This window comes from Lagopus leucura, unplaced genomic scaffold (assembly GCF_019238085.1).
Source record: "Lagopus leucura isolate 7727_CA_CO unplaced genomic scaffold, USGS_WTPT01 Super-Scaffold_100012, whole genome shotgun sequence".
NCBI classification, from domain to species: Eukaryota; Metazoa; Chordata; class Aves; order Galliformes; family Phasianidae; genus Lagopus; species Lagopus leucura.
Window position 1 is genome coordinate 3,825,915 of NW_024962267.1, and position 17,747 is coordinate 3,843,661.

At 45.0% G+C, this 17,747-nt stretch overlaps 2 protein-coding genes across 9 annotated transcripts in view; one reads left to right on the plus strand and one right to left on the minus strand.

The window, feature by feature from the left end:
• Positions 1-891: 891 nt before the first annotated feature.
• GORASP2 (golgi reassembly stacking protein 2) lies at positions 892-16,928 on the plus strand. Of its 2 annotated transcripts, none has more exons than XM_042874516.1 (10): positions 892-997; positions 8,686-8,766; positions 9,565-9,768; positions 10,210-10,296; positions 10,732-10,862; positions 11,421-11,553; positions 11,668-11,791; positions 12,180-12,269; positions 14,288-14,383; positions 15,089-16,928. In XM_042874516.1, the coding sequence occupies exons 1-10, from the start codon at positions 935-937 to the stop codon at positions 15,406-15,408; spliced, it is 1,329 nt and encodes a 442-aa protein (XP_042730450.1). In that variant the 5' UTR covers positions 892-934; the 3' UTR covers positions 15,409-16,928. The 2 variants fall into 2 exon arrangements, with proteins under 2 accessions (XP_042730450.1, XP_042730451.1); XM_042874517.1 differs by having other exon boundaries at positions 12,183-12,269.
• The window catches only part of TLK1 (tousled like kinase 1), an 80,469-nt gene continuing 76,979 nt past the window's right edge, over positions 14,258-17,747 (minus strand). For 3 of the 7 annotated variants that reach the window (XR_006179588.1, XR_006179589.1, XR_006179590.1), the window contains one exon: positions 14,762-17,490. The gene's annotated coding sequence lies outside the window, so the exon portion shown is untranslated. Of the gene's footprint in view, positions 14,632-14,759; positions 17,491-17,747 lie in introns of those variants that run through there. The other 4 variants (XR_006179586.1, XR_006179585.1, XR_006179583.1 and 1 more) reach the window with 4 other exon arrangements.

Genomic DNA, 17,747 nt, shown 5'->3' on the forward strand with positions numbered 1-17,747 from the left:
TAATTTCTGCAAATGGGGTTTGTTCTCATCAGCTCTTAAGCTACACTTTCAGGTAATTCTGTGCCATATTTCCTACGTAGGCTTTGTGTCCTTTTCCCTTAAAAGGGTGTTCTATGTTTCTTTGTTGTTAGAGACTGGCCTTCCCTACAGAACACTGGACCGGGTTCACAGATATTTCATCAGATAAATCTGGTGTTTTAGTTCAGCCTCTAATGGGAGTCGCTGAACATCCACAGTGAACGTCCTTCTCCACACGCGCGGAACGAGCCGGAGACGAGCGGTGGCACTGAGGGCGAGCTGAGGCGCTGCGGTAAGGCTGCTGCCCTAAGGAGGAGCGCCTTGCAGTAACGCCTGCAGCCGGGTTATTCTCCAAAAGGGGCTGGTTTGAAAGGTGCTGAAGAACGAAGAGTGCTTGCCCATTGCTGGGATCGCCGCATGCTGGCACGAGACATTTACAGATCTCCCTAGGAAGAGGAAAAAAGAACTTCTTTGGTTCTGTGAGAACAAACCGACAACAAAAGTGACAGCTCCCGGGGGATGCAGCGCCCGAGCGGACGGATGCAGTCCCAGAAGCATTGCTGCCACCCGCCGTCGTCGCTCTGCCGCCGGCGCTCTCCTAAGACGGGCAGAGCAGAGCCGGCGCCTTCCGTCGGCATATCAACTCCGGGCCGCCAGGGGGCGCCGCAGCGCCGGAGACGAGCAGGATGGGCGGAACTCACGGTGTCGCCGCGCCGCCTTCGCGGCCGCTCCTCTCGGCTGAATGGCCTCTGCCGGCCTCCGTACGACCTCCTCCCGGCTCTGGCCTGCGTCCGGCAGGGGGCGCAGCAGCGCGGCGTCCCGGCGTGCCCCGCGCGCGGCCTGCCCCGCCCCTGCCGAGGCGGGCGGGAGCGAGTGCCACGTCCGTGCCGCCGGGCTTTGTGCGGCCGCCGCCGCCATGGGCGCGTCGCCGAGTGTGGAGATCCCTGGAGGGGGCACCGAGGGCTACCACGTCCTGCGGGTGAGGGAGGCGGGCGCGGGCCCTGGGGGCCGGTAGGCCCGCGGCCGCCGACGGGCCTCTGCCCCGGCTCCGCGCCCCGAGCGGCCCCCGGGCGGGCGGTTACCCCGTGCCGGGGCTGAGGGCGGCGCGGCGCGGTCCCCGTCCAGACGGCGGGGAGCCCCAGCCAGCGGGATCGGGCCACGCCGCCGCTCCCGGGGTCGATCTCGAGCTCTCGGCCGCGCCGAGGGGCCCCGGCCCGCGAAGGGCTGCGCATCGGCTGCTACCGGGCCGGAGGGGCGGCGGGCGGGGTGCCGCTTCTCCCTCTTCGCCCTTCAGGAAATGCTTCTGACGTGCTGCCCGCGGGCCACGCGCTCGTAGGGCCGGGCTGCGCCGCACGCTGCTGTCAGGCGCTCCGTCACGGCGGCTGGCGGGAGCGGTATGCGTCGGCGCTGCCGGGGAGGCGCGTCGGGTGCTGCGGGGCAGCGCTGCGCCTACCGGCCGGGTCCCGAGATCCGGGAAGGCCTCGCTGCTGTCGGGAGTAACTGCGCAGCTCTGCTTCGCCGCGGCTCCGCGTGCGGCAGATATCTCGGTAGGCTGTTCTGTGAGCGGCCTTTTGGGAGTCCTTGCTGTAGCACGGTGGGTGGGTTCTGCCCTGGGATCTGATGCGCGGGGCAGTGCAGGAACTTTGCCGGCAGCTGACAGCCATCTGCACATCGCTGCGTGTTTGCCTCACGCAGCACCCTTATGGTGAGTGCTGCTCTGGGGGGCTGCTGTTATCCAGTCCTCTCGTGTCAGCTCTCTGCCTCCAGCCAGTGCCACCTTTTGGTGGGCACTTTTTGGAAAGGGCACAGAAACTGCCCTTGTGAATTAGAATCATAGAATCACCAAGGTTGGAAAAGACCGAAAAGATCATCCAGGCCAACCGTTCACCTATTACCAATAGCTCCCACTAAATCATGTCCCTCAACACAACATCCAGCCTTTCCTTGAACACCACCAGGGTCGGTGACTCCACCACCTCCCTGGGCAGTCCATTCCAGTGCCTGACCACTCTTTCTGAAAAGTAATACTTCCTCATGTCCAGCCTGAATCTCCCCTGGCGTAGCTTGAAGCCATTCCCTCTGGTCCTATCACTAATGACACGAGAAAAGAGGCTGACCCCCCGCTCACTACAACCTCCCTTCAGGAAGTTATAGAGAGCAATGAGGTCTCCCCTGAGCCTCCTCTTCTCCAGGCTGAACATTCCCAGCTCCTTCAGCCTCTCCTCATATGTCCTGTGTTCCAGACCCCTCACCAGCTTTGTTGCCCTCCTTTGAACACGTTCCAGGGCCTCAATATCTTTCTTGCAGTGAGGGGCCCAAAAGTGGACACAGTACTCGAGGTGCGGCCTCACGAGTGCTGAATATAGGGGAACAATCACCTCTCTGCTCCTGCTTGCAACACTGTTTCTGATGCAAGCCAGGATGCCATTGGCCTTCTTGGCCACCTGGGCACACTGTCGCCTCATGTTCAGCCGAGCATCAATCAGTACCCCCCAGGTCCATTTCCTCTACGCAGTCCTCCGCCCCAAGCCTGTAGCATCGCCTGGGGTTGTTGTAGCCGAAGTGCAGGACCCGGCATTTGGCCTTGTTGAAACTCATTCCATTGGCTTCAGCCCAGCTCTCCAGCCTGTCCAGATAATTACTGCTGCTTTGTCTGGTTTCTGTGTGTGGAGAATGAATGGAGAGTCTTCCAGGAGTTAAGATCTTGTATGATGCCTTTGGGAAGCAGGCAGTGACGTTCTGAGCAGATCCAAACAGTCATGTGCTGAAACTGCCACATAAGCTAAAGTCATGTTGGTCCTTGTTTATTTCTTCTTATTTAACTAACATATAATAATCCATTTTCGTTTTTTTCTTCCACCTCAAAATATGTGTTTATAGTTTGACAGGTGAAAGGTGTGTTCTGAAAGAGACTTGTTCATTCAGCATGGGATGGTGATAATATTGGCTGCTTTTTACTGTTGGTGGCTGTAGAATAAGCAGTCTGCAGTTAGTGCTGTCAGACTCATCAGCTCGTGCCGTTTGATTAGAGTGCACTGTGCTTTGTAAGAGGTGCATCACAACTTACTAATCCTCGTGTTTTTTGTTGTAATCCTAGAATCTGACAATTTTATTGTCATTTGTGCACCTTTTGATTGCAGTGGTTTTGCTGTGGCTTGAGGTGGCCGTGTTTAATTAACAGTCTTTGTAAATGCAATTGCTAGGTGCATGGTGACAGAGTGCATTTGTGCAAAGACAGCATTTCCCCATCAAGCACAGGGAAGGACCCACAGGCACTTCTGTGGGTCTTTGTCACTGCCCTGCCCTCCTGCTGATGTCTTCAGATGCCACAACTGTGAACAACTATTTTTTCTGTTGTTAGACGTTGAAGTTGCATCATGATCCTGGTCAGGAAGGAGCTCAACCAGTACTGGATGTTGTTGGGATCTCAGGCCCAAATTAGAGAAAAACTCTGAAGTTCAACAACTGTGGTGTGCACTGCTTATATTGAAATATATGTGACATATATTGGCAAGAGCTTTCCTCCTTAATTTTTCCAAGTGTGACTCTGCAGTGGGTGCTCTGCAAGCAGTTCTTCAATGGCAGAACATTCAACTTCCCTGTTAGAGGAGCTCTGCTCTGCACCTGACCCTGATGAGCAGTGCTGGGCAGTGCTGTTCTGACTTCCATTCTGAACCCGAGCAGGCTTTACTTGTGAGCTCAGTGTTTTAATTGGGCAAATCATATATATATCTGTATCTGCGTATACCTGCGTTATGGATCCATTTCAGATAGGGTTAGATGTCTTTGGAGAAGCCAAACTTTTATAAATGAATATAGTGGTAGGGCTTGAAGATCTCATCAGTGTTGGAAAACCTCAGAAGAACTGTTTCCGGTTTTTAGAAGTATTTCTTTGGGTGGGGTGGGTAAATGAGAGCTGCATGTCAGGAAGCCATGAAACAAGTGGGGTATGTGGTTCAGAAGGACCCTGGAGCCCTGCAAGAAGTTGTCAGCAAGGATAAACCAAGCGAGAGCTGGGAGGCCCGGGTTGCCTACAGCGAGACTTTGAGACAGCACAAACTGCCTCCCTGCTGAGCTGGTGGGAGGTGCTGTGCTGGTCACTTGAAACAGGACCAGAAACACGGAGTGGGTGAATAATATGAAGGTTTTAATTGTTAATCTATCTCATCTTTTCTGCAGGTTGCTTGAGTCTTTTTGGCACTTCTGCACTGCATTTTAGCAGTATTGCTCTTGTTGTGAGTTTTTTTTTTTTTAATCATGGACATATAACAGGAAGCATGAATCCACTGTAGAAGGAAAGCAATTTCATCACAGGCATATGTGATGGAAAGAGTTGCTGGGGATTGCCCTGCTGAGCTTCCTAGGCCCTGAAATACAACTGGTTTTTCTTTAAGAGGGGGCAAAAGTTACAAAGTGTTTTGTTACCATAGTCTCTTCATAGGCAGACCTAATAATCTGTCACATGTTTGGAACAATTTTTAGGGCACATCTTTGTCATATATGCTTTTGCTGTAGACTTTCCTTTAGTGATTCATGCAATGAGCTGCTAAGTTTGTCATTAGTGCCTCCCAGCCTGACAGCACGTGTCCTGAGCTCCTGCTAGGAGCTGTCACTGCTGGTTGTTCTTCTGGTGGAAGCAAACGTGTGTCCTTTAACATAAGTGATGTGGCAGAGTAGGGCAACAGTCTGCCTCTGTGCATGTTCAATACACATTTGTGTACGCTCTTCAAACTAGATAGAAAGAGAATTTTGAAAACTTGTTCAGCAGAGCAAATGGATAACTGCTGCAATTTGCACACATCTGGAGCAATCTGTCAGTTCCTTCTGAAATAAATGATCTAAAATGCTGGAGATTATGTTGTGTTGTGTGCTGTTCTCACCAACAGTGCCCAAAGTTGAGATTTCTAACTTAATTGGAGTGCCTCCATTCACTGTGGTGAAGTTACAAGCATGCAGCCATGAAGAGGATTTTTCTCTTCTAAAGGAGGCTGCTTTTGAACACCTGATGTAAGTGCTCTGTACTAACAGTAAAATCTGATGCCATGTGGAGGGAATTTATTTCTTACAAAAAGCTTGTGGAGCTTTTTGTCTCAAAAACAGATTGTTTTGTAAAGAAATTCAATGCAGTTATACTGTGTCGTGTGTTTGAAATATCTGAGGGAAGTAAAAGTGATTCTGTGAGACATAACAAGAATGACTTATAGACTACATCATGAACTTTTATTACCCATTGTGGAGCGTGTAAAAGAAGTACCAAACCAACCTATTTCTGCAGCACTTTGTTTCTAATAAAGTAAATACTTAGTAAGGATTTCTTATTTTGGAGGGGGGAAGCTTTGGAGCTTCTGCTCCCTAAAATACATACTAAAACTACATACTGAAGCTAGGCTTCTGTGAGGTTTAAGTGGCTCTTGTAGAAGATATGCTACTTTCACAGGTGATGAGAGCCCTTGTCTGCTTTCATAAATCATGGTTTCCACACAGTTCCACGTACTGTAGCTCAGGGCCTAAAATTGTGACCACAGCCTTATTATAATGTGTAAAATGTAACATCTGCTATGTAGGCATAGAGTTACAGTGTTTGAAAGTAAAGTGTTTTCAGCAAAAAGAAACTTTGTGTTTACTGGAAAAGTTTTCATGGTGATACAGTTGACTATGAGTGCCTTGACCTTGAAACTTGTTCCCTGACAGCAAAGTGCAGCCATCTCAGTGAGCAACTGAAGTCCTGCACAGTTAGATGGGGCTGAAGGGGTCACAAGGCCTTCCTCTGTCTCCTGGCTTTCAGCATTCCATGGATTTTCTTCACTTGCTCTTAAAAGCCTCTTGGAGTGGCAGTTCCACAGCTTCTGCCTATAGTCTATGCCTCTGCTTTTGTTCACTGATAGACAGTCATGGCATTTACCCACAGTGTCTGTAACTTATATGTCTGAAATAACAGCTGGCTTTTAGAGAACGAGGTTTCCCAAGCTGCCACAGGTAGAATCTTGCCTGCTCTAGCAACTGTGAGTGGTATCACTTGATTATGTTTTTTCTCCTCGATCTTTACTCAGTTACAAAGATAAGTGACTCAATACTTGCAAAGTACAAAGATGCACCAGGGGCTGAGAACTTACGCACAGATAAATGGGATCTTTATTATTTCTGTCGGTCATAGCAAGGTTTGTGTGCCCTCCTGTTTCCCAGGACACTGCTTATCAGAAACCACAGAAATCACAGAAGTGCCAAGGTTGGAAAAGACCCACGAGATCATCCAGTCCAACCATCCACCCATTACCAGTAGTACTCACTAAACCATGTCCCTCAACACAAAATCCAAACATTCCTTGAACACCTCCAGGGTCAGTGACTCCACCACCTTCCTGGGCAGCCCATTCCAGTGCCTGACCACTCTTTCAGAAAAGTAGTATTTCCTAATGTCCAGCCTAAATCTCCCCTGGTGCAGCATGAAGCCATTCCCTCTACTTCAGCCACTCCTCATAAGCCCTGTGCTCCAGACCCAGTACCAGCTTTGTTGCCCTTCTTTGAACCTGCTCTAGGCCTCAGTATCTTTCTTGCAGTGAGGGGCCCAAAACTAGACACAGTACTTGAGGTGTGGCCTCACCAGAGCTCAATCTCTTACTGCTGCACTTCCCAGAAGCACCCTGACCTCAGAGCTCCCTGCAGCGAGCCGTGCAGTGCACTGGGTGCTGGCTGTTGGTGTCTGGAAGTGGGATGCAACTGAAAGCTGGGGGCCATGGTGGTGCTGTGGGGTGCTGAAGTTGTCACCTCCTTAGAGAGGGGAGTTCTCTTGTGGATTGAGCTCAGCACTTCTGGGTTTTTATCTGGGGCTGTCAGGTGTAAAAATACTTTTCCGTCAGCGTCACTGGGCCCAAACAAGGCTGGGAAATATAGAACTGTACCTGAACCTGTACATCACGGGCAGCAGGGTGGCAGAAAGGGGATGTCCAGCTGTGTACTTCTGTGTGATTTATGCAGCTATAAGGCCCTGATTTCCTTCAGACACAGCTTCCTGGCAGCCTCTGCATGCACTCTTAGAAACTGACCGTGTGAAGTGTTCAGAGTTCTGATGGGTTTGGGAGGAGGTGTGCAACGTGTAGAGATAATTGCTGCAATCAGATCTATTAGAACTTGGGAACTCACAGTCCCTCCATCCATTTGGGCAGACTGTAAGTAATGCACTTGGAACACAGAATCTGTCAATTTCAGGTGCTGGTGAGCCTGATGCTGATGGATGCTGAGCATGTACAATCCTCATCTATTGTAGGTGCTCCTATAGAAGCGTCTCCACAAGTGTGGCTGGCAGAGCTGCGGGCTGTTTGCCTGGCACAGAGCTGTGCTCCCACAGCTGCCACATGGCTGCTGAGCTGACAGCCAGCACCCCAGTGCAGAGCAGCATGTCCGAGGTGCAGGCAGGCACCTTGCAGAGACACTTCTGCTTGGAATTGTGGATTTGTACTCATTTGTTTTTATTGCTTTGACTGGGATAATGTTGACTTTGTACTTGGCTGCTTAACCAAATTTTGAAAGCAATTAGTGGAACTACTGATTCCGAATTATTTTTTCTTTAATGAATGTTGAGACTATGGGGCACTAATGTCCTAGGCTTCTGGCATCTGTTACAACAGGCTCCCTGTGAATCATCTGAGCTTTTTCCAACCTCTGACATTGTAAATGTGTCAGGAGGAGGTAAACGGATTCAAACAGGCCAATTTTAGTAGCTAGCAAATGTGTTTTTTTTCCTCATATTACAGTATTTTTTTTCTAGATGAGTCATGTTAAGAAAGCTCAATTCCTGCAGAAGCAGAGGGGCACTGAACGAGTGTCCGGATTTGTACCAGGTCTGTCAGGTGGATTAAGAGGTGACAAACCACACGGTAAAGGCTGACACTTCACAGAACTTTTAGAAGATGAATGTAGCATGTAAAAGAAAAAGCTAACGAGGAATCAGCTTACAAATGAAGACAGGTACACTTCGCCCCAAAGGCTGCAGGAGAAATCTGATAGCTGTATTGGGGTTTCTTTTGCCTATTGGCAATGCATGTCATCATGAATAAGCAACACACAAAAATACATCTGTCAGCTGCTCCATTTGGAATGAGAAGCATACTTTCACATTCCGAGTGGTGTGGCCAGTAGCTGTGCCCCGTGTGAGTGCAGCAGACAAATGATTTGAGTGGCGGCGGCTGCAGGACGGCACACATCCCTTTGCTTGTGCTGGTATGGCAGCACATCACAGGTTGTGTGGGTGCTCTCAGAGAGCTGGGTCAAGAATGTCAGCAGGTGACGTGTGAGCATGGGCTGGTACCTGTGCTTACACAGCTGCAGCTCTCCTTTGCCTCTAGTAAGTGTAAGGTTAAAAGCAGGTCCTGCTGTTGGTGCTTCTGGGGAAAAATGCTGCTTTTTAACCAACATTTTCAGAATTGTTTGACTGGGCGAGTGGTTACTGTTGGTGCTCCTCAATTAAAATAATCGTTATGCCTTTCCCTTTTATTTATTTATTTATTTATTTATTTATTTATGAGAGATTTCTTTTAAATTTGAACGAATTAAAAATACGTACAATTATCAACACCTTCCAAAACTACGGTTTGTTCAACTGGAAATACAACTCTATTCTGTAATTCAGCATTGGTACACTTCTGCTGAACTCTTGTTTAATTTTCTTAGGTACAAGAAAACTCCCCAGGTCACAGGGCTGGATTGGAGCCGTTCTTTGATTTTATTGTATCTATTAATGGTTCGAGATTGGTAAGTATGTTGCTGTTGTGTAATAATGACTGTGAAACAAGCAGTGTGCTGGGAATCTTACTGCTATAGATAATTCTGTTTCTTTTATTGAAATGTGCATAATATATCCTTGGCTTAAGACAGGAAAGCCTGACTGCTTCAGAGATCAATTTCTTTCAGCTTACAGTTAGAATTCTATCAGAAATGAAGCTGAGGAGTGGGGATGCAGTGCTCTGCAAACATCTGCACTGGCAGGAGAGACTGCTGCCTGCTGCTGTACCTCCCACTGCCTGTGCTAGTGCCCACCATACGTCCTAACGCTGCCTGCGTGAGAACCTGTGAACTAGTTTCATTCGAAACAAGTTGATAGGAAGAACTGTAGTCAAAGCTATTAGCTGGGAAGCTATTATCATGTGAGGAAGTTTCCAAGCAGAGCAAACCATCAGAGCAGTAGTAAGAAGCTGTGGGTAAGCTCTTCCCGTGTGGCTGTGTTCATGAAAGCCTCTGCAGAGCTGCAGGGCATGTCTGAGAGCTTGTGGAAAGAGCTCAGCCTACAGTGAATTATCCTGATCTCTTCTCTGGGCATATCTGCTCTACTTGAAAGGACTTTGTTCTTTGGAGGCATAAGAAGTAGGCCCTGTAGTTAGTTCTCCAGACTTGCAGTTTGGAATTGGTCTTCTGGCATTTGTGTAATAAGAATTTAATTGCAGAGTTAAGAATGCCTGCATTCATTGGGCCTCTGAAATACAGAAGTGTTGCTGTGGAATGGGATGCTTGCTGTGTTCAATACTAAATCAGACTTTGTTTGAATGCTCACAGAATAAAGACAATGACACTCTCAAGGACCTGTTGAAAGCAAATGTTGAAAAACCTGTAAAAATGCTGGTGTACAGCAGCAAGACACTGGAACTGAGGGAAACATCAGTGACCCCCAGCAACATGTGGGGTGGGCAGGGCCTGCTGGGGGTGAGCATCCGTTTCTGCAGCTTCGATGGGGCCAATGAAAATGTGTGGCACGTACTGGTATGTACAACTTCCAACTATTTTTTTTTCTCCAAAATTTGTTGTTTGCTGTTAAACCTTCTCAGTCTCTTTACTGGAAAGTGACTTGCAAGGGAGAGTGCAAGGTGTGAGATGAAATTGCTCGGTTCTCTGTTCATTGGCTGTGGTTTTTTTTGAAAGGCTTTTGAAGTAAAGCAGTGTCTGAGAGCATTAGGAAGTCTTGTATTTCTATCAGTGGTACTGCACAGTATTCAGAACTCCTTGTAACAGCAACTATTATGACTGTCACGCAGATGTTGTTCTATAGGCTTAGGGTCTGTTTTACTCCCTGGGCTGAAAACTGGATCAGAGTTGGAGAGGTTTGTCTGTCTGACCCCAAACTTGTGTGAAGTGTGTATGGAAGCTGTTCTGCAGCACCCTAGCTGTTCTATAATGTTTTGTAACTTTCCTTCTTAAAACTAGGAAGTGGAACCAAACTCTCCTGCTGCATTAGCTGGGCTCAGACCTCATAGTGATTACATCATTGGAGCAGATACTGTCATGAATGAGGTATATGTGTACATAAGTTTCTTCATGTTCATTTATTTTTATTCTTAATAGAAAATACACTAGGGCTGTTTCTATCAGTGCTAAGTGAAGTAACTTAATACAAAAAAGAAGTTCTGACTCACTGCTTCTTCACTGTGCTTAAATGCAACTATGGAAATTAAGAACTGCTCCTAAATATCTTTATGAAGGCAGATATTAGACTACAAAATGCTAATGTTAAGTAATTCAAACAGCAGATTTCAAATCTGAGGTTGTCCCATATGCCTTCTGAGTTGCGCTGGTGAAGCACAGCTGACGTTGGGATAAAACAGCAGCACCACGACTGCACTGTGTAGCAGTTACTAGATTGTTATGGAAAATTAAGACTAGGAAGCTGGTGTCATGTCAAATTATAATGACAACATGATAAATAAGGTCGTTATTATCCTTTTGCAGACTGAAGATCTCTTCTCCCTTATTGAAACACATGAAGCAAAGCCATTAAAACTTTATGTATATAACACAGACACAGATAACTGCCGGGAAGTGGTGATAACTCCAAATTCTGCCTGGGGTGGAGAAGGCAGGTAAGAGAAAAAGTACACTACTGGGAGCAAAGAGGGGTGGCATAACTTTCTTACAGCACTAGTCTAAAAGCTGCTTGCTTCAGTTCTTTGCAATACCCAAAAAAGACTTGCCTTATATCCAAGGGGTTTCTGCTGTAGTCAATTACGTATTTACTTCAAATTCAGTTTTAGTTAGTAATGCTTTCTGCATTAGAGTTCAAATACAACAGAGGCTGTAGTATATTCCTGCATTGTTGCACAGTACCCTGAACAGACAGCTGCAAACAACAGGTACGAGTTGAATTCCATAGTGATACAGCTGATACAACTGGTTGGTTTAAATAACAGTGAAACTTCTGTGCTAAATGTTTATTGCTGAAAGTCACAGAATTCCTGGTTCTGTTGTCTCATGGTGTTGTTTCTCCATAGCAGATACTTGGCCTTTTTTTCTGTAAACACAAATGATTGTACAGAGCTGATCTTGAAACTTGCTGCCACCTTGAGTCATTTGTTCATTGCTTCCTGTGGAGTCTTAATAATGAAGTCATTTTACTGACGTCTGTGTTCATATTTTAAAAGCCTAGGGTGTGGCATTGGCTATGGTTATTTGCATAGGATACCTACACGCCCATTTGAAGAGGGAAAGAAAATCTCTCTCCCAGGACAGCTGCCCAGTGCATCTCTCAGTCCTCTCAAAGATGGCTTTACAGAGGTAAGCTGTAGTCACCTCTTTGGTTCTGTAATTTGGATTATGGGATTCTGCTTTTATTGGCTCTTACAAAAACCAACCCTGATTATGTAACTTTCTTTTTTTCCTGCTGGAAAGGTTCAGCTGTCATCAGTTAACCCCTCACCGGCATTACCCCCTGGGCCAGCAGGACTCGAGCAGAGTCTGTCAGGACTTTCTATTAGCTCACCCTCGACTGCTGTCAGTAATGTTCTCAGTACAGGTCAGTATGGAAGTTACTCCTGAAATGCCCAGGTAGACTGACTGAAAAACTTATCGTGTTTCCATTGGTTTAAAAGAGGGCAGGAGGGAAAATAAACTTCTTTCTCTTTCCCAAACTTTTCTGAACAACAAAGGCTAGAGTGCTGTAATAATGTATTTCACACTGTCAGTGTGCTTTACTTGTTCAGAAGAGATTTGATAACTTCTGTCAGAAAGAAAATGTGTGTTATTCTATTTTTATCGTATACTATTTTTCTTTGTGTTTCATGGTTACTTAAGGCAAATAAAAAATCTCCTGTGAGCAATTACTCATTTGTACTCTCTTGAGGACTACAGTCACTGAAGTGTAGTACTCTTAAAATTGACATTTGTTTTCCTGTGTGCTCCAGCAGGAGTTCCGACAGTCCCGTTGTTACCACCACAGGTCAGTCAGTCCCTTACCTCCGTGCCACCAGTTAACCCAGCAACAACACTACCTGGTGAGTAGGTAACATGGCTTGAGACCTTCCTGAAACAAAAACTTAAAAGGAAAAAGGAAAAGGCCAGTCTCTTCCACTGTTTTTTTGGGGGTGGTTGGACCACAGCTTCACTGTGTAGGCATTTAATATCAAAACACTTTATGCATCCTCTGTAATGTTGAATTGTTTTTGAAGAGCCATGTGCACAGCATGTCTGTAGCACAGAGGGCTGAGCTGGAAAGAGAGCTGATAATCATTGACCCGTCAGGCCCCCGCACAATAGACAGACCATTGGGATTTCTCCAGGCGTTAGCTATGCAATTTGCTGTGGTCCTGGAGGTGGTACATTGTTACTTGTTACACTTCACACAATGTATGCTGCAAAATACTTTGGAAACTGTGAAGCTGCATGCCACTTTGTATTTTTCTCTCAGACATCAGGGTAGCAAAAAGATGCGGGAAGGCATTTCTTGCCTGTTGCTGCATTTCTTTCACCTCTTAAGACTCCATTTTAGTGGCCTTCTTTTTAATGCTTAGCTTGTTCTTCATATAACTAGATGGCTAAGAGCATACAGCTGCACCTTGTAGTTACTGTTCCTGAATTATTTAGTAACCTAAACCAGTAACACAAAAATAATGTCTGTCTAAAGAAGTATTGTGCATTATTTCTGATAACGACCAATGTATTGAGCACTGGTATGCCAGAAATACTTGTAGTGCAAATAAGGTTTGTCTGGGGTTTTGCCACGTTGTTGGTGCAGTAATACCGGACCCAGCTGTGCGTCCCAAAATGCTGAAGGAACTCTGTTTTGTTGTGCATGCTGTGAGACAAGTAGACTAACATTTGAAGTAATATTTGCAGGTATGCTCTGTAACATAGAAGGTTACAGGAAGTAGGAAAGCTGACTGCCAGCTTATAGGGAGGGAACTTCAGTCTTGTACTGTGTAGGTAAAAGGGCAGATCACTAAGTTTGGCTTCTGTTAATGGCTTTTCATTTCCTGTTGCATATAACTCCTTTCCCCAAACCTGAAAGTACAGATTTTTCATACACTTCGCCCTCTGAATAATGTGGTTGCCTTTTGGAAAATTACCACGATATTGCTTACAATTTGCATGTGCATAATAGTGAAATTGTCAGTCTTAAATAAATCAAGGTTTAAAGTTTGAGTGAATCTGTGTGAAGTTCCATATTTTTCAGATTAGGGATTGCAAAGAGTCAAAACAAACTGCTTATAACTGAACTGAAAGGTCTTTGACTTATATGATGTCAGCCTTTGTGGCTAATAAATTTCCAGGTAGGCCAGGAAGGCTGCTTTTAATCAAAATGTTTGTGCTGTGGTCTGCTTTTAGATGTTCTCCCTCTTCTCCCCATTGTTACTGTAGCATCAACAATTCAAGTCAGAGCTTGAATAGTCCCTGAACTAATCAAACCACAGAGTAGGAAGAGAGCCATTGTGCCAGAACTGCAGCTCTGCTAGGACAGGAAAATCGGAAGGGAAAAGATGTTCTGCAGCAAACACAATCACGGAAGGGCATCTGTTGTGTTTTGTGCATGTTTGTGTTGTATTTTCACCCCTTCCTAACTTTGAAAGTTGCTGTTTTGCCTTTTCTACATATTTTTGTGTTTTAGTTATAAAATGAGTACTAATATTAATTCTGACCTTTTAATGCTGTTTTCTTCTGAATTTCTATTATAATCTTTTATGCTCAGATTAAGAAAAGAGGGCTTCTGGTACAGTGTTGCAATCAGACAACTATCTTTGTCGAAAACCAAACTTTGGAAAAAACACCTGTTAATTTCTTGAAATAAGAAAAGCATTGGGATTTATGTATTTTACTGGTACAGGGTTCCTGCAGCAGGCAACTGTTCATTCACAACCTCATAGCTGAAACTCAGGATAACCTGCATTTTTGTATGTAAGAATGGTAAAATGTAAAGCAGAATCGTAAAATTTAACTAAAACCAGTAAGATCTCAGAAGCAGTCAGAGATAGGAAACAACAAGTTGTGAACTGTCATTTTTTCATTCTTCTCTCAGGTCTGATGCCATTGCCAGCGGGGCTCCCCAACCTGACTGATCTGTCCAAACTTAATTTGCCGGCACCGCACATCGTTCCGGAAATGGTACAGCCTGGTAAGTGCTCCTGCAAACTGAAATGCTGTAATAGCAGGTCTCTCCGTGACGATCTTTGATGCTCATTTGGAACCACCTGGTGGAGTCCTGAAGAGGATAAATGGAGCATTTGCTGGAAATGGGAGCTGACGTTACTGCCCAGATTGGGTGGGCAAGGAAGATGTTTGGAGAGAAAGGAGCGCTAAGCCGCTGTCTGTTTAGTTGTTTCATCTTGTGTTACACAATTTATGTTCTTCAAAGGGACTGTCCTGTGCCAAGGAAGAAAGTACATAGTTTTACAGGTAGAAAAAAGAGTGTTTCCTTGTTTAGCAAAGATCAAAGAACCTTGATTGGAAGCCAAAGGTTTCAACTAATATTACCTGTATGTTTTGAATCAAAGTGCTGAAGATGCATGTGGAGCAAGCAAAAAGAAGTTAGAAGCTTGCACAGAGTAAGTTCTCACTAGCTTCTTGTTGCTGGCCAGAAAAATCTAATAATCAGTATTAGTATTTTAGTCCCATCTCTCTCGAGGACTAGAAGCAAACTGGAGTTTGTTCTGATTTTTTGATTCTGAAATAAATGCATCAGCCTTTGAAACAAACTTGCTGAGTTCTCTCCAAGGATATACAGGGGATTAGAAAAAAGGAAAATGTTAAGCTAACACAGAATCTGTTTAGATTTGTGTGTGGTATGTAGCAGCTGACTGCCCTTTTTTTTTATTCTTAGGTATGCCAACCCTTCCTTCTTTGCCGCCTTTGAATCTAATGGGAATAACACCTCCATTAATGCCACCAAAATGCGTTCCTCTGCTTCCTTTGGTCACAGAGGTATCTACAGTGCCTACAGATTTGCTTCCCACCATGACTCAAGCTGGAAGCTTTTCTGTTGACCCTGGCACTGCTGTAAATGTAGAACAGACCTCTCCGCTCACCTTGGATAGTGCTACCCCAACTTCTAAGGCAGCTATTGTTGACAGATCGAGTGAATCCCCTGCTGTGAATGAGAAGGCATCCGGCATCACAGATACACATGCTTCTGAATCGTAACTCCAGATCACTCGGTATTTATTTAGCCATGGGATACATATTTGAAGAGCAAGCTATCATTAATTTCATACTAGTTTGTACTTAATCTTTAGCAGTCCTGTAAATAATATGGAGGTATAATAAAAATAAAGGGGATTTATAAAGTGAGCTTGGTGGGAGGGGAAGAAGAGTACTTGTACTTAACCAAAAAGAAAAACAAAAAACCAAACCCACAATAAAGAAACATTCAAGGTGGTAAATAGAATTCCACTGCCAAACTTGGACCTGTATGTTTTTAATAAAGGCTGATAGCCTTAGCTAGGCCTCTCCTTGCTTCTAAGTAGCAATTTTTGCTTCTCATAGAAATGAAGCAGTTCTTGCGTATGACATTGACATACCATAGTTCTTGACTTTGCAAGTATCTTGTTACTGCAGTGGGGATGAGGATGTTTGGTCTGAGTCATAAATTTTACCAGTGCAAACTTCCACCTGAAGATGTTTCTATTAGAATTGCTGAGTGACCTGTTAATTAACATGTCGGTATTCAGTTTGTATACAAATCTTATTTTTAAGCTCTTGAGAGAAGCTCAAGCCATGTTTTGTGACTGCTGCTGTGCTGCTTCACACCCCCACTGTAAAATGGCATTTGGAAGGGAATACAGGATATGTTACATGTAGCACACGATTTGGCACTTCATGACTACTGTAAGACAAATTAATGGATTAAGCAGACATACAGCAATAAATACCTGGAATTTCATCCTGTGTGAGAAAATAGCACATTTATTTGCTTAATGCTGTAAGTTTTCCTGGTTTAAGCTCAGCTCTCTAGTACAAACCAGTAAAAAGGCTCTTTTCCTGAGGAATGGATCCAAGAAGGAATGCCAGACTTCAGCATGCAGGCAGGGTCAGCAGTGGTTAGATCCGCTGTAGCAGCGAGTCACAAAAGCTGCCTGCAAGTGATTCATGTTTTTTTGAAACTGATGTTCAGGATTAGAGCAGATGAAACACTTTGTGTAACCTGGTACGTGTGCTGTACTCCAACGACAGCCTCAGCTCCTTCCACACTACTCCAGTCCTTCTGTACTACTGGAATTTCACTTATCCATGCTTCAACCATGGTCTGACTTCTAGCTGTCATCAGTTATCTGGAGCTTGTCTCCTTTTGGCAATGCAGTGTGCCTGATCACTCTTAAGAACAGTAGCTGCATTTGATTGCTGATCATAACGTTTCAAATTAGTTCAGGTGGAAGCCTTATCTAACACTTGTTGTCCCGTCTTACCTTTATTCCCTTAAGAATTTGTCTTTCCTCTGGCCCACCACTGCATGTTCCCTCATCACCTATTATCTATTTGGAGATCTGCTGTTAGAGACCCCAAATCCTTTTTCACATTGCTAGCAATTTATTTTCTCAACTGCATGGAATTTGAAGTCCCTCTGCCTTGGTAAATACACGGCTCAGAGCTTCTCAGAATGTATCTTTTGATTTATTTTGTAATTCCAGTATCATATATATCAGAATTAAACTTTGTAATAAGGATGTTCCCTCTTTTCTTTGCTGTATATAAAGAACGTCTGCTATTCCTGAGCTTCATAAAGCCTCACTGGCCTTACAGCCTTTCCTGGAACTTCTCTACACACTGTCCCAGTCAGAGCCCTTGACAAAGTTGCTTTCCTTCTCTAATCCAAGAGCAGCAGAAATACAGGTTTTGTCACATACCCAATGTAGAGCAATTGTTAACAGGATGCTGATCATAACCTAATGCCTTTTCTGTTAGTGTGGAATGATGTTCTTTGCAGTAATGCCTCAAGTTACCTGGCATGTTTTACGCTTTCCAACTGCAAGCTGTGGACTTCTGTAGTTGCGTAGATGTCTCCAGTAGCCAAAAAATAGAATAGAATGCTTAGGCTGAAATCATGCATTTCCGTTAGCTATATTAAGGTCTTTTCTTGACTGCTTTATATATCCATGTTGTGATGATTATGAGAGTAATGGAAGAAGGCATTGTTTCAGTGTAGCCAGAAGCAGTTCTGCTAAAGGTAACACAGCTTCAAATCTGGAAGCGATTCAGTGGTGCAGAAGTTCAGCTGTAATTTCCCAGCTAAAAAGCCATTAAAAAAAAAAAAAAAAAAAAAAAGTCAAAAACCAGGCACTTAAACAAGGACCTAAAGTCATACAATTGTACTCTGTCCTGGCTTTTCACATTTCCTTAGCTTGATTTAGTGAAACTGTACCTATATCACTTCTTGACAAGAGTTTTGCGATGACTTTTCTCCCCTTAGAACAGAGGGACTTTTACAGAGGTACTTAAGATACACTGAGGGACTGACAGCTAACCTAACCACATTTCCATGAATT